Genomic DNA, 14,480 nt, shown 5'->3' with positions numbered 1-14,480 from the left:
GGAAGAAACCGATTTCTGTTGCGAAAGATTATGAAACCATGGGCAGTTATCCATGGTGAACTTGAAGTTAGAGAGAGAACATCAGTGGGAAAAATCCAAGGAAAGTACAACAAAATGCAAAACACAAATTTCCTGCTGTCTGGGACACTGGTGCTACCACCACTTGCAGAATGTGCTGACCCCCTTTTGCCAGGACCATAGTTCCCCATGCCATCTGTAGGCTGGGGGTGGGGGTGGGGTGGAGCTTGGAAATGTGCATGGGAGGGGCCCAGTTCAGGGTTTAGCAGACACAGCCAATGGCCAGGCTTCCTTCCTGCCATATGACTGTTGCTGTTCCCCAGGACAGGCTACTCCCTTGTCGTGTGGGGGAGTGAGCCACTGAGCACTGGGGTCACTTGTTTTCCTGTCCTAGCACTGCTGGACCTGACGGATGCACCCAAGGCACTGATGTCATGAGAGCAATAAAGTGAGGGGGTTTACCCGTACCTGGGAGATGGGGGCGAGCCCATTTCCCTGTGTGCCTCGGTCCCCTCCACTGTCAGGTGGGCCAGAGGGAGGCTGGGAAGAGCAGCAAGGAGAAGGGGACAGGTTATTTCCCAGGAACGAAGTTAAGGTTAGGGGTCGGCGTTGTGGTGCAGCAGGTCAAGCTGCTACCTGTGATGCTGGAATCTCATATGAGCACTTCCAATCCAGCTCCACTTCCAATCCAGCTCCCTCCTAATGTACCTGGGAAAGCAACAGAAGATGGCCCAAGTGCTTGGGTCCCTGTCACACATGTGGGAGACCTGGATGAAGATTCTGGCTTCAGCCTGGCTCAGTCCCAGCCTTTGCAGCCATTTGGGGGGTGAACTAGTGGATGGAAGACCTCTGTCTCTCTCCCGCTGCCTGCTCCCCCTCTGTACCTATACCTTTCATAAATAAAATCTTTTTAAAAAAGTTACAGTTAGGTAGGAATAAGACATTCTGAGGTTCTGTTGGATAGTAGGGTGACCACAGATAAAGATAACGTACTGAATATTTTTCCAAAAAAAAAAAAAAAACTAGAAGGAGAGGATTTTGAGTGTTTTCAACGTTTCTTTATGATAGACGTCTGAGAGGATAGCTATGTAGACCCTGACGGGACATTACCCAGCATACACATATATTGAGCCATCGTGACTGCACCTCATAAATACATACAATATTCATGTGTCAACTAAAATTTTATTTTAAAAACAGATGACTGGGAAAGTGGAGTCGATAAGATAACTCTGACAGAATTTTGCTCTGGGTGTAGTAAACAGCTCAGAGCGAATCCTCAATACTTTTTGTCTAACATTAGTCTACTGCTCGCTCTGTGACTATTCTGGTGGGCGGGAGGGGAGACCAGGTCTGCCAACTCCAGCCGTGGACCCTGGGGCAGCACAGCATCTGTCAGTAGGTTTGAAAAACTTAGAGAGAGAGAGAGAGAGGTGGGGAGGGAGAGGGGAAAGGGAAGGAAGAATAGTGGAGAGGGGAGAACTTGCTTCTGCCCTCCCTCTGCCTGGAATTGAACTTGAACACACTGAATTACAGTGTGTACACTCTGGGTGGGGTATGTCAGCTGGTCCACCCGGAAGCAGGTGCTGAGACGGATATAGGAGTGCCAAGGTTTATTAGGGAGAGACACTGGCCCAGATCAGAGGGATGCAGAATGGCGCAGGGGAAAATGTCAGACTCATAAGCAGACCTGATGCCGTTTCTTCATTTACCATAACCACAGCCTGCAGGCCACCTCCGAGAGTTCCTTTCCATGTCACAACAGTGGTCCTAATGGGGCACAAAGGGTTTGGGTCATTTGGATCAGGTCCCATTTTCCCATGGACACATTCTGTCTTCCCTAACATTCTATAGCCAAGGATGACCGCTGGCGTGTGCCTGCACCCACAGATCCTTGTGTAATGAAATCATATCAGCCTTCAGCTCCCAGCTCTGTGACGTTACACTTTCTCATAACCACACTTTCTTTATCTGGGGAAGCTGAACTTGAACAAGCCAGGGTGTTTTGCAGTGGGGCTTGTAAATCTCTTGGCCTGAGCGCCACGTGCACCCAGTTCAATCGCACATGCTGCAGTGGACCTTGCTGTGTAAGTACGCGAGCCCCGTGGTTGCTGGCTCTTCTGCAGGGCGCTTTCTTTCCCTGTGTGTTCTAGCCGCCTCTTCCTCACAGTGTCCTCAGGAACCAGCAGGGTCCCCGGGTCACAGATGCCTGGGCTGGGGTGCACAGGAGCCCCCACAGCTCATGGGTATCAGCAGGGGCACAGGGAGAGAGATCCCATGTTGCCCCAGGTGGAGCTGAGCAGTCAGGGCATGGCTGGAGGAGGCTGGGATGTGGTGAGTGGCGCCCAGCTGGGCACTGCACAGTTAGGCTCAGTTCCCCTGGAGCCTGCTCACCATGAGGCAGAGGCAGCTGCCCACTGCCCTGGACCCAGCTTCACAAAGTCTCCTGATAGGACCATGGTCAACTTCCCTGACCTCCAGGGCATGGGTTCTCACACCGACCCAGAAGTCGCCCACCCTGGGAATCCCTCAGCCTTCCTCCCTCAGACTAGGGATGAAGGGCTCCAGGGCACAAGGGGACTCTGAGCAGGGTGGGGCGGTGGCCCACCTGGGGTGGTGAGGATGCTTCTGCAGCAGCCACCTCCCATGGCCTTCCCACGCCCTGCTCTCACTGCCTGCCCTGCCTGGGTGCCTTCCAGCCCCAGGTTCCTGGCCAGCCCCATGCTGGTGTTGCCAAGCCCTACAGTAGGGCAGCGACATTACTGTCTGGATTCCCAGTGAGTCAGAGAAGAGTACACTTTGCAAGTCAGTCCCCCCGCTCTGCCCCCACCGCCATACAGATCAACGTACCGAATGCTGGGTACAGAGGCCCCCAGAACGGAGAGGGCAGCTCACAGCCCATGAATGGCTTGAAAGGGCCGCCCCTGTAGTGGGAGTAGGGCATGGAAGGCATTCCCCAGCCAGGAAGGTGCCCCCGTGACTCCGTGTGGACCTATGGAACACAAGTTACAGCAACACTGATGTGACGGAGAAAAGCACTCGCCCGGGAGCTGGGCCCCAGTGAGGCAGCGGACAGTCCCTGGCACCTTCCCCGGGCTTCAGTACAGCAGCATCAGTGCCACAAAATTGCCCTTCTCTGCTGGGCGTGAGAGGGATTCTGGAGGCCAGGACAGTCAGCTGCTGTTGCCATGCGTCACTACCTGCATCTGTCTCAGAAATGGGGGCTCCCAAGGGATCAGAAAAACTCACTTCAGGGGGTGCAGCGGGTGACACCAGTGCCCCTGCAAACCCCTCTCACTCCTGCTGCTTCCCTTGACAGAAAGGGTGTCCTCCCTGGAGGTGCCACCCACAGGCACAGAGCTCTCCAGGTGACGTGGAATCCTGGGGTCATGCAGCAGCAGTGTCACCTTTGGAAGCTAGGCAGAGGGACAACGTTCACTTGAACTCACAGGTAGGACTGAATTTTAAGTGCACAAGGACGTGCAGGCACATGCTGCCCTAAGCAGAAATGTGCTTGGGATGAAATCATTTGGAAATCAAAGCAGAGACGTCCTGGGAGGTGAGAGAAGACCCATGAGCTGGTACAGCTCCCCAGGTCTGCTGGAAGCTGGCTGTGGGCACTCCAGATCTGATTTCCCCCTTCACTCTGTCCCAGCCTGTGTACACTTCAGGCACAGAGGAGCAAGGCCGGGTAGAGGGGACATGGGCTCCAGGCCCACCCTGGGAGGGACTCGGCAGCAGCAGAGGGGACAGCAAAGAGGTAGGAACTTAGCAAAGCCCGGACTCTGAATAGACACTCAAGATTGCACCCAGCACAGGACCTTGTCGGAGGGAATGGGCTTTCATTTCCGATTATCACAGCAGGTGTGCTAACAGATCAGTCACCTGCCCCCACAAAGGAAAAGGTCAAGTGGCAACCACCAAATACAGGAGCTCAGGAGCAGTCATCGCGCGGCAAGGCCCGGAGTCAGGAGATCGGTGCCGTCCTCCACCCGGGACCGCCAGTCACTGACCCGGACCCCCTCGGGTCCCAGCCTCAAGCATGAAACCTTCAGAGGCGCCACCGACACGCCCAGCTGGGAAGGGTGAGGCCCGTGGATCCTGGGGAAGATTTTGCTTTTTGAAAAGTGAAAGACACAGCAAAGGTATCACAAGACCCACACAGTGCAGACGGGGCCAGGAGAGCAAGCCTCTGCAAAGTCAAGTGTCCCTAACTGGGGGCGATGAAAATGACCCCGGTATGTACCTGTGCGTTCTGAGCGTGCTTGTCCAGGACCGGGCCACTGCATCTCCCAGGGCATGCGAGGGCGCCTGCATCTGCGGAAGGCAAGAAGAGACCGGGCTTGGCTCGCACACGTTCCATGCCCCGCAGCCCTGCACACCTCCCCCACCACCTGAGTCTAGAGCCCACGGGGGCCCTGACCAGAGGCCTGGGTTCACCAGGTGCCACACAGGAGCCCTGAGGATGACCCCAGCAGGCGTTTGCCCAACACCTCACCCCGCTGTGCACAGGGCAGAATGCAAGGGAGCTGGAAATCAACAGGGAAACCAAGGTTTCCTTTCACCGTAGGGGAAGTCAAAATTCAAACACGGATTAAAAATGACAACAAGGCAGCCTTGGGTGCAGAGGACACCCACGAGCCCTGCCCTGAGCAGCACTGCTTGTCCTTTGCTTCTGGCCCTGGGTGGATTTTCACTCCCGCGGTCGCCATGTGTTCTGCCTTCTGTTTCTGCCTCGGCGTCGTCTACATATTAAGGGGCACAAATGGGCTGCAAGAGACTCCTATGCAGCGGTGAGACAAGCAGGCACCGTGGGGGTCAACGGGATCGTGCGACTGTGAGAATTTCACTCATGACACCAGGGACACCGACACTGGGGGACATCTACTCACTAACGGAGGTCCAGAGCACGCAGTGCAAGATGACAACGGAAAGAATCAAGGCACCTCCAGAAACACCCACTCCCTTAAAGCGAACGGTGGCAGGATATTTATCCACAAAGACAGAGCAAAGCAGCTGCTTGTCTCACAGGACCTTCTGCCCCAATCCGAGATTATTGTTGGTGTTAGTTTTCTCAAATAAAAGAACAATAAAGCTTCTGCCCCTGACTCAAGGGGGCAGGAGGAGCTGGCCCAGTTCCCCACTTTGCACAGAGCAGCTGAGAGATCAGGGGTAGTGGGGAGTCCACGGCCAGTACAGGGGCCTCGGCTCCACCCTTCATGGGGTAAGTCCCAAAGGGCCACGTGGCCAGGACACCTGAGTGTGCTGCCTGCCCAGGCGTTCCCTTTACTAAGTGTTTGGGGACAGTGTTCAGAGACCCTCATGATCACCCCCAGAACAAGAAGCAAAGCATACAGTCTGCCACAGAAGTGCAGCTGCTGCCCCTCCCCCACTGCTCCTACCTCTCCATGCCTGGTTCTCCCAGCCGGGTCCTCCCAGGGCTGGCCCCTGCCTCTTGTACCCCTCGGCCAGCTTCATCATTTCCAATCTTGAAGACAGAGAAAAAAACTGCGCTTGAATGACAGCGAGAACATCACGGCACTCAACACAACCTTATCTCAAAAATGCAAAAATGGGCTCGAGAGTCCAGCCGAGCCCGTACCTGTACCTCAAGTACTCAGCCTCCCTGTCGAGGTGCACCAGCTCCTGCTCCAACGCATTGGCCCTGTGCTGTGGGAGGAACACGTGGGCTCGTCAGTCACGGAAGACAGGGCACAGAAGGAAGGAAGCTAAGAAAGGGTCTTACCCAGCTGTCCAGAGACTTTCTGTACTGTGCGGAGACCTGAGAAAGCCAACGCATCACAAGGGTCTGGTGAGGGCTTGTGGGGGGCGTCAGGGTCGGGGCGAGGGGCGCTCAGGGCTCTGCAGAACGCAGCTCACCTGGCACGCAAAGCTGCGTTCCTCCTGCTGCAGCTCCTCCTGCAGCTGGTGAATTCTGGTCCTGTGATTTAGATTCGCTTTCATGAGTGAAAGGGCACCGCTGGGTGTGGTTCTCAGTCCCCTGCCCGAGCCCCTGCTGCCCTCACACTGAGCCTCACACAGTTTATCCGCACCGCTGAAACAGTCCCCTGTCTGTGACAGTGTTGCAGTAGCACCGCTGTCTCTCTCACGTCCTTGTCTATTTGGAACGCACACCTGAAGCTTCCGGGCTGGCACCGCTTCCTGGTCCGTTCTCAGTGTTTCCCTGCTCTCTCCTCCACCCCCAGCACCTGTCCCCCTGAGGCCCTACTCTCTGACTTAGGCCCTCACTGTGTTTCCCCGGGGCCGCCATGGCTGGGTTTCCAAATGGCACAGTCACTTTCAGAGATGTGACTCAGCCCACATCAAACTGCCGGCGCTGTGGTGTAGCAGGTAAAGCCGCCACCTGCAGTGCCGGCATCCCATGTGGGTGCCCGTTTGAGACCCAGCTGCTCCACTTCCAATGCAGCTCTCTGCTGTGGCCTGGGAAAGCAGTGGAAGATGGCCCAAGTCCTTGGGCCCCTGCACCCATGTGGGAGACCCGGAAGAAGCTCCTGGCTTCAGATCAGCACAGCCCCCATTGGTGTGGCCAACTGGGGAGTTAACCAGCAAATGGAAGACCTCTCTGCCTCTTCTTTTCTCTCTGTGTAACTCTTTCAAGTAAATAAATAAGTCTTAAAAAAAAAAAAAAAAAACCTGCTTTCCAAAGGCTTAGGACCGTTTGTCACCAATCCCAGAAACATTTGCATGAACCAAATTTCCACACGGTCTGGCCAGTGTCGGGGATCAGGAAATGTCTAGCAACTTTACATTTTTTCTAATTTGTAAAGGTTGATTATTTTTTTCTGGCTGAGTTCGCTCTACACACATCTTCTAAATATTTGTCTATTTCTGTGTGAATCGCGTGTAAACATCGTACAAAGGTGAAAAATTTAACAATCTGGCAGAGGCTTCGTGAGATGCTGGTGCTTAGCGTCTGAACTCACTTGCATTCCTCTATTTCTGCTGTAGTCGAATTCAGCTTTTCCTCTTTTGCAGACAGCTGCTTCTCCGTATTGGCCTGCTCCTGTCTTCCCCTAGCCATTGCCCTGAGACAGGAAGGAAAGAGACATCATCCAGTAGCTCCGGTGAAACTCTGTCTGTCTCCCCGCCAGCGGTCTGCAGGCCAGGAGTCAAAAGGCCCCCTCCCCCACAACCCGCACCAAGTTCAGTAGGAGGCCACTGGCCTGGGGCGGTCCCGTATTCTGAGTTCCTACATAAAACTGCAACCTGGCTTAGTGTGGCATCCACTAAGAACCTAACTAGGAATATAATGAACAGCTGAGTCTCAGCCAGTCACAAGCAGCCATGCTTCAGCCAATCAGAAGCAGCCAACAGATGAGCCCACAGGTGTGAGGCAACCACCTGGTTGGAACCCATGAAGCTACTTCTGCACTTGCTTACTCTGTGAATACTCACTTACTGCAGAGATGTCTCTCTTCTGGTTCTGAGTGCTGCCCCACTCATGAACAGTTTTTTGATCAGCGAGGCTTTGGTTTAAATTTACTTGTTCTACAGTTTTTCTTAACACCCATAAATGCATAGACTGAGCCCCACACTCAGGGGAAAAACCTAAGCTTCCATACAGGGACAAAGAAAAATCCATCTCTGGCTACCAGCAAGTCCCAGGCCATCCTGACTGCTAATTCCTCTCTCTCTGCTCCTACTCCTAAGTAAATAAAGTCAACGACATGAAAAGCACTTTACGATATGCACTGTGCACCCCTCTAGGAGCAGTCCCTTGTGTTTGGTTGGGGAAAGCTCATGTCAGTTCAGTGTGGAAACCAGGCCTGGCCAACTCAAAACAACTCAGCTCACTCGGATGAAGCAGGAGATCTTGACTGTCTGGTTTTTCCATGGGAGGAGTGGACTTCTCCCTGCAAGGCTGGTGCCATGGCACAGCCAGAGAGACCCTCCCCAGGCACATCATTGCCAGCATGGCATAGCAACCGCTGGACACCTGGGCAGGTCGGGGGAGGAACTCCTATTGCCTACTTCAGAAATATCGTTTCGAAGGCTATAAACTATTTTACTATGTATCATCTTTGTTAAATGCTATAGGAAAAAGTATAAACACTGAAATGTTGATTATTCTAAAAACAAAGACATTGGTTGAGGACAACGGAAACACTGTTGACTTTAAATGTTCCCAACTGCCACCTTGTCAAGGTGTTATAACTTCGAAAGTGGCTTCTGCTGGAACCCTTCACGTCCAGGCAAGTCCACTTGAACAGGACTGGCTGCAGGGATAGTGAACTCAGCAAAAGGCAATGGCCTCCCCACACTCGATTTTCTATGGGTCACGTAGAAAATTAGAGAGCTCTATGGAAAAGGGACAAACATCCTTAAAAGAGAGTTTCGTGCGTTTGTTCCTGGCCATCTAAGCAGTCCCTGAGCCATGCTTTCTGTAGTGACTCTAATGAAATGTGTACATTGTAAGGTGTGGTGGACAGAGCCGGGCACTGTCCTCCCCACCCTAAGAGACCTCATGGTTTCACAGAAGAAGCCAGTGAGGACACAGCAGCCCCCGCCTCAGATGTCAGAAGCAAGTTCCCAAAACCCGAGTCTTGAGGGAGCATAAGGAAGAGTTCTGGCTTTGAACGTGGGTGGAGGGGTCTGCAGTCCCTGATCTCACCAGAGAACAACAGGAAGCTCTGCGAGAAAGATGAGACGAGTGACTGAAGGCATCGACCAGGTGACAAGCCAGGAAGAAAACATGAGGTCACGGTGCAAAGGAAATCCAGGACTAAGGTCAGCCTGGCATTTGGGGCCACTTTCCCCTGTTTTGTCCATGCATTCCAGAAGAGACTACTGAGAAACAAGGAAGGTGAGCAGCCTTTGCACAGAGGCAGGGACTGAGAAGGAAGACAACTAAAGAAGGGACCTGGGGGGCGACCGCCTGTCTGCAGCCAGACCTCAATGTTTTTTTTTTTTTTTCCCAAGGTCTGGCATTGAGTTAAAAATGACTAAGCATACAGCAAGCCAAGACCAAGTGGTGGGACTGAAACCTAAAGGGCAGGGCACATGGACCCCGAGGGAATTCAGATAATGAGGTTGTCAGTGCTGGTGCCAGTGTCCCCTCTGACACCAAGTAAATGATAGACAGAAGTTTCTGACAACCAGCCAGATGGGAAGAAAAAACACGGATTCTAGAAATCAAGGCAGGAAGGACAACCGCAGATGTACTGACACCCTAAGAACTGGGACTTGTTTCTGTTTTGTCTACACGTGTGTTGACGCAGCAGTGCTATCGCAATGGACATCTTACTCCTCTTCAGCCTTCTCGATGCTTTTAGAGATTCCACAGAGATCATCCAGCTGCATCCTCAGAGATTCGAATTCCCAATCTTTTGCTGTTTTCACAAAGGCCAACGTGTCACAGCTGGATCGTAGGTTCTTGTCACATTCTGTAAAGGACAAAGGAGTTTGCTTTGTGTGTGTGCACGTGCACCTGAGGACATGAGGTGAGGGGGGAGATGGGGAGGGCCCCAGGACATGCTTCACCTTCCCAGGGCACGCTCCTTTCCTCCCAGCAAGCAGCATACCTTCCAGCTCATGCACGTTGGACCCCAAGGCGGTCAGCTCTGCTGCCCCAGGGTCTTCCTTCGGGTCCTGAGACAGATAAAAGACATTCAAAACAAAACTGCACAATGATTCGAATGCACTAATGCTACTGAATTGTACACTTAGCGGGGGTTGAGATGGTTAATTTCATGCTGTGTGTTTTTTACCCAAATTAACTTTTTTAAAAGAAAGTGATGATGTTCAGTTCTCCAATTCATGTCATTTATGGGAGTAAGGTTTTGCTAGCTCCTCCCCCTTGATCTTCACCTGAGAATGTTCTCCTTACCTCTTTGTCTTCAGACTTCAGTATCATTTCCCCGAGCAAGGATTCATCAATGGAAATTTTAACCTAATGCAAAACACACTGGGTAATGTCTTTTTTTTTTTTTTTTTTGACAGGCAGAGTGGACAGTGAGAGAGAGAGAGAGACAGAGAGAAAGGTCTTCCTTTGCTGTTGGTTCACCCTCCAATGGCCGCCGCAGCCAGCGCACTGCGGCCGGTGCACTGCGCTGATCCGATGGCAGGAGCCAGGTGCTTTTCCTGGTCTCCATGGGGTGCAGGGTCCAAGCACTTGGGCCATCCTCCACTGCACTCCCTGGCCACAGCAGAGAGCTGGCCTGGAAGAGGGGCAACCGGGACAGAATCCGGCGCCCCGACCGGGACTAGAACCCGGTGTGCTGGCGCTGCAAGGTGGAGGATTAGCCTAGTGAGCTGCGGCGCCAGCCACACTGGGTAATGTCTTAATTCTCAAAAACAAACTTCTTCATCACAATCGTACAAGTCTGACCTCCTACGACATGAAATATTCGACCTTCGTGGAAGGCAAGATGTGAAATGGAAATCCTGTATTGGATGTAGGGGACTTACCTCTGACAATCCTGAGGTGTTTGTGGACATAACACTATTCATGTTCTCTGAAGGTTTTTCCTTTCCCGGTATCTGCACGAGGGAGAGGAACAAACCATGTAGCGGGATTCCCACAGAAGCATGGGTGACAAGCTGAAAACATGAAAGGTCAACTAGACCTGGGCCACAGCTGCCCCTGTGTTCGAAGGGAGAGTGGCTGGGCCAGTCTAGGGCCAGGGGCTAGGTCAAGCCTATAGAGAAATGAGGAACAAAGCATCCCTGGAGGCATGAATGCCTCGTGGCACCCATACCGGTTCTGCTTAGGAGATAATGGGGCAGAAGAGTGAATGAAGAGGGCAAAGCAAAGGAGGGGAAAACTGTTCAAGTCAAATGGCTCAAATGCTTTTCTTCATAGTCTATAAATAAAAGAAATCCAAACCAAATGTGTCCCAGTTCATACAGTGAGACGGGCATGGACTGCTCTCCACCTGGCCTGAAAGCTTCCTTCACCTCCCACCATTTTCTCTGGTTTTCTGTGCGTCGTGCAGGGCAGTGCTGAATTTTGGAATAAATGTGCAGGTTTGAAAAAATAAAACACTTCCTTCCAGATGGTGAACGAAACAGAGATGGTAATGCAGGTTATGCTGAGTCAGGAGTGGAAGAAAATTAATTCCTGATTCGTGGGACATATGAGTGATTTTAGACACATGGTGCGTGCACACTAAGGCAGACAAAAGAGTGAGTTTAACATGCATGCATCTGTTGAAATCGTTACTTAATATATACTAAATTGATCTGTATATAAAGATAATTGAAAATGAATCTTGATGTGAACAGAATGGGAGAGGGAGCGGGAGATGGGAGGGGTACGAGTGGGAGGGAAATTATGGGGGGGAGCCATTCTAATCCACAAACTGTACTTTGGAAATTTATATTTACTAAATAAAAAATGCTAATTAACATGTTAAGAAAAAAAAGAAAATTCTAGACCGAGACAAATTAATTAGAGGGCAAGGACTGATTGGGAAAAACTGGGGGTATTTACATGACAGTCATGTTGTAGATCTTGAGAGGAGTTGGGCTATGTATGTGTAGTTTTAAGAGTTAGTGAATGTACATTTAATATTTGTATGTTTTCCTCTGTGTAACTTTTTTGGAAAAGAAAAATCTGTTAAGAAATGTTGAATTCCACTTTCAGACAGTCCTGCTGAACTACTCTACTGAGGAAGTAGAGTGATGCTTGCAATTCAATATTAAAGGTACTGAAGACAGACTGACAGAGGGATGGATGGATGGTGGATGGATGTGTGAAAAACATGTGATAAAATATTCATCCAGCAATGCTACATGTTTGCACATTTTCATAAGAAAATGGTGGTGGTAATTAGCAAAACCGAAATGTCTCATGTCAGTGAGATTTTGAATATAAGTTCAAAAAGTGACTGAAATTGTATGTACTGGAAGAGTAACAGGTACAATCCCAATCGGATTTTTCTTCAGTCAATCCCTTGTGGAACTGCAAAATGCAAAGATATACTGGGAAACCTCACAGAAGTGATAGTCCCTGGGTTTTTGTTTTAAGGGTAAGGATCAATGGGAAAAACAATTCCCACATTGCTTTCCAAGGTATTGGATAAGCCAATTGTGATATAGCCAATAAAAAGGAATTCTACTCACCCATGCAGAGGATCAAACCACTGATATAGAAAACAACATGGATCAGTATCTGGTTGTACAGACCCAATTAACCCAGGAAAACTGCAATAAGCCCATAACATCTGATTCCCATGGATAAAATGTAATTGGCTGGAGTCCAGTGTTTCAGGGGAAGGTGGTAGGACAGAGGGAGAAGGTCAGGTGGGTTGAACAGGAAGTTACTGAAGTCAGCATGGCCAGGGGATGAAGCTCCGGGGACAGAACGTAAAGAGGTACCACTAACTAAAGACACAATAAGCATGGGTCCAGGCTGGGTGGGCTTCATCCTGATTACTGAAGCTCTGGAATCTCTTAACAAAATAATTCGCCTCTTTCAGATCTCAGCCAAATAACATTTTGTTGCTGCCTAGTTGTGCAGAACATCCTAACCCTGACCCTCCCAAGGACTCTCCAGGAACTGCACTGGCATCTGAGACACCCTGGGATCAGACCCACAATGGCTTCAGCCCCGGGCTGTCTACTCCTGACTTGCCACTGGGCACGTCCTCAGCAGCCTGACCTCCCTTTGCTCTCCTGAAAAGCTCTAAACTGCCCTCACCAAGTAGGACAGCAGTTCTTGAGACTCCCAGCCTGCCGCCATCCTCATCTACCAGTAGATTAGATCTCCTGTTTTCTTTATCCCCAAACCTTGTCCTCGTTATTCTCACCAGCACCTTTTACAAGGAACAGATTTTGGCAACAATAGGTCAGCGGTGACAGGTCTGTAGGACAGGCACACACAGCATGTGTGGGATGCTCAGGAGGAGGCAGAGGGGCTTGGACCAGGGATCCGTTTGCCTCCAAGTCTTCTCCTGTTTGGTGATCACCTTACCAACCCGGACCCTTTATACTCCCTCCCAACCAATCCGCTGCCATCCCCCCTGGTGTGTCACAGTGGAAGCCCCACCTGTGTGCAACCCCGCCCTGTTCTTAGAATGTCCCTCCCCTACTGAGCATGTGCCTGGAGCTGAGCCCAGGAGAGGGCGTCTCTGCAAACCTCTCAGCTTTTAATTCTGGTCCCGCCCAACCCAGCTCCTCCGCACCCCCTTCTGGGAAGATACTTCCTCCTTAACTCTCAGGGCCTGCCATGGTCGGTCTGGACTACAAAACATGCTAAGTAACTGAAGACAGACTCCGGAAGCATACAATACACAGAGAGAGCGGTTCAATCCCTCTCTCGGGAATGGATACAAGAGTAGACAGAACACCAATACGCTGTAGAAAGTTTTCATGGGAAAAAAAGATTTATTTACTTATTCGAACGGCAGAGTCACACAGAGAGAAGAGGAGACAGAGACAGAGGGAAGCTCTGTTGGTTCACTCCCCAAATGGCCATAATGACTGTGCTATGCCAGGCTGAAGCCAGGAGCCAGAAGCTTCTTCTGTGTCTCCCACACGGGTGTCAGTGGCCCTGGGGCTTGGTCTAGTTTCTGCTGCTTCCCCAGGCATATTAGCAGGGAGCTAGATGGGAAGTAGAGCAGCTGGGACTTCAACTGGTGCCCACAGGGGATGTCAGCTTAATCCACCGCACCAAAGCACTGGCCCCAAATCATCTTAACTCAGTCATGTTTCTATACCAATACAGACCACACAGTGACTTTAACCACATATTGTACATTTATAAAACCTAGCCCTCTGCATGGGAAACCCAGATGGAGTTCCAGGCTCCTGGCTTCAGCCTGGCCCAGCCCCTGCTCTTGTGGCCATTTGGGGAGTGAATCAATGGATGGAAGACCTCTCTGTCTCTTCTTCTTTGTAACTCTACCTTTCAAATAAATAAATAAATAAAAACTTTAAAAAATTTATGTACAAAAGAAGATGGGATTAAAAGATAATGTTATTCTGGTGCATCTGGGGGATTCCTGAGCTCTGGAGAGTGAATGGGAAGGAACGGGTGTATGGGTGCTTATGGGAGTGACACGAGGGTAGGGCTCCCGGGGCCCTGAGCAGGGCTAGAGGAGTCTGTGGGACCCCGAAGTCTCCAGAGGAGGCTCCCTGAGTCACCCACACCAGGTCTGGGCCGGCACAGGTGCAGCAGCAGTGTCACTGGAGGATGCAGAGGCAGAGGATGGTGGCAGGGAGGCGACAGCTGGCAGGTGAGCATGGCCAGGGCTCACTGCTCCAGGTATTCCTGCCTCAGCCTCTCGGGGTCTCACCCTTCTGCAGGGTCTGGGCCAAGCCTTGCAGCACCAGGTGCTTGAAGCCACTTGGAGGGTCCCTCCTGGGCCTCTGTATTTTGGATCCTGAATGGGTGCCCCAGGGTAGCCCAGGGCTCTGGAACCACCAGGTAGACTCTGCGACAGGACTGTTTTGGACTGGGGATTATGGAAAATTTGGCACAGATCCATTCATGGAACAAA

At 51.4% G+C, this 14,480-nt stretch overlaps 1 protein-coding gene across 5 annotated transcripts; it reads right to left on the bottom strand.

Moving 5' to 3' along the window:
* Nucleotides 1-1,616: 1,616 nt before the first annotated feature.
* LOC103348559 (transport and Golgi organization protein 1 homolog) lies at nt 1,617-14,343 on the bottom strand. Of its 5 annotated transcripts, none has more exons than XM_008257758.4 (13): nt 12,680-14,343; nt 10,447-10,518; nt 9,866-9,928; nt 9,561-9,627; nt 9,284-9,422; nt 6,963-7,064; nt 5,899-5,959; nt 5,765-5,800; nt 5,621-5,688; nt 5,421-5,506; nt 4,265-4,335; nt 2,869-3,010; nt 1,617-1,788 (listed from the first exon to the last, which is right to left on the bottom strand). In XM_008257758.4, exons 1-13 carry the CDS (start codon nt 12,725-12,727, stop codon nt 1,775-1,777), a joined length of 969 nt encoding a protein of 322 aa, XP_008255980.3. In that variant the 5' UTR covers nt 12,728-14,343; the 3' UTR covers nt 1,617-1,774. The 5 variants fall into 5 exon arrangements, with proteins under 5 accessions (XP_008255980.3, XP_008255982.3, XP_051703806.2 ...); XM_008257760.4 differs by having other exon boundaries at nt 5,627-5,688; XM_051847846.2 differs by having other exon boundaries at nt 12,769-14,343.
* Between the last annotated feature and the right edge of the window lie 137 nt (nt 14,344-14,480).

Source organism: Oryctolagus cuniculus, chromosome 19 (assembly GCF_964237555.1).
Source record: "Oryctolagus cuniculus chromosome 19, mOryCun1.1, whole genome shotgun sequence".
Lineage (NCBI taxonomy): Eukaryota > Metazoa > Chordata > Mammalia > Lagomorpha > Leporidae > Oryctolagus > Oryctolagus cuniculus.
The sequence above is the reverse complement of the archived record's forward strand: the minus strand, read 5'-3'. Positions and strand labels throughout refer to the sequence as shown.

Coding starts and splice junctions, on each gene's coding strand:
- LOC103348559 (XM_008257758.4), bottom strand. CDS start 12,727: ATGAGGATGGCGGCAGGCTGGGAGTCTCAAGAACTGCTGTCCTACTTG. Junction 5,960..6,962: donor GCAGAAATAGAGGAATGCAA/GTGAGTTCAGAC, acceptor TCTAAATCACAG/GACCAGAATTCACCAGCTGC. Junction 5,801..5,898: donor AACGCAGCTTTGCGTGCCAG/GTGAGCTGCGTT, acceptor TGGCTTTCTCAG/GTCTCCGCACAGTACAGAAA.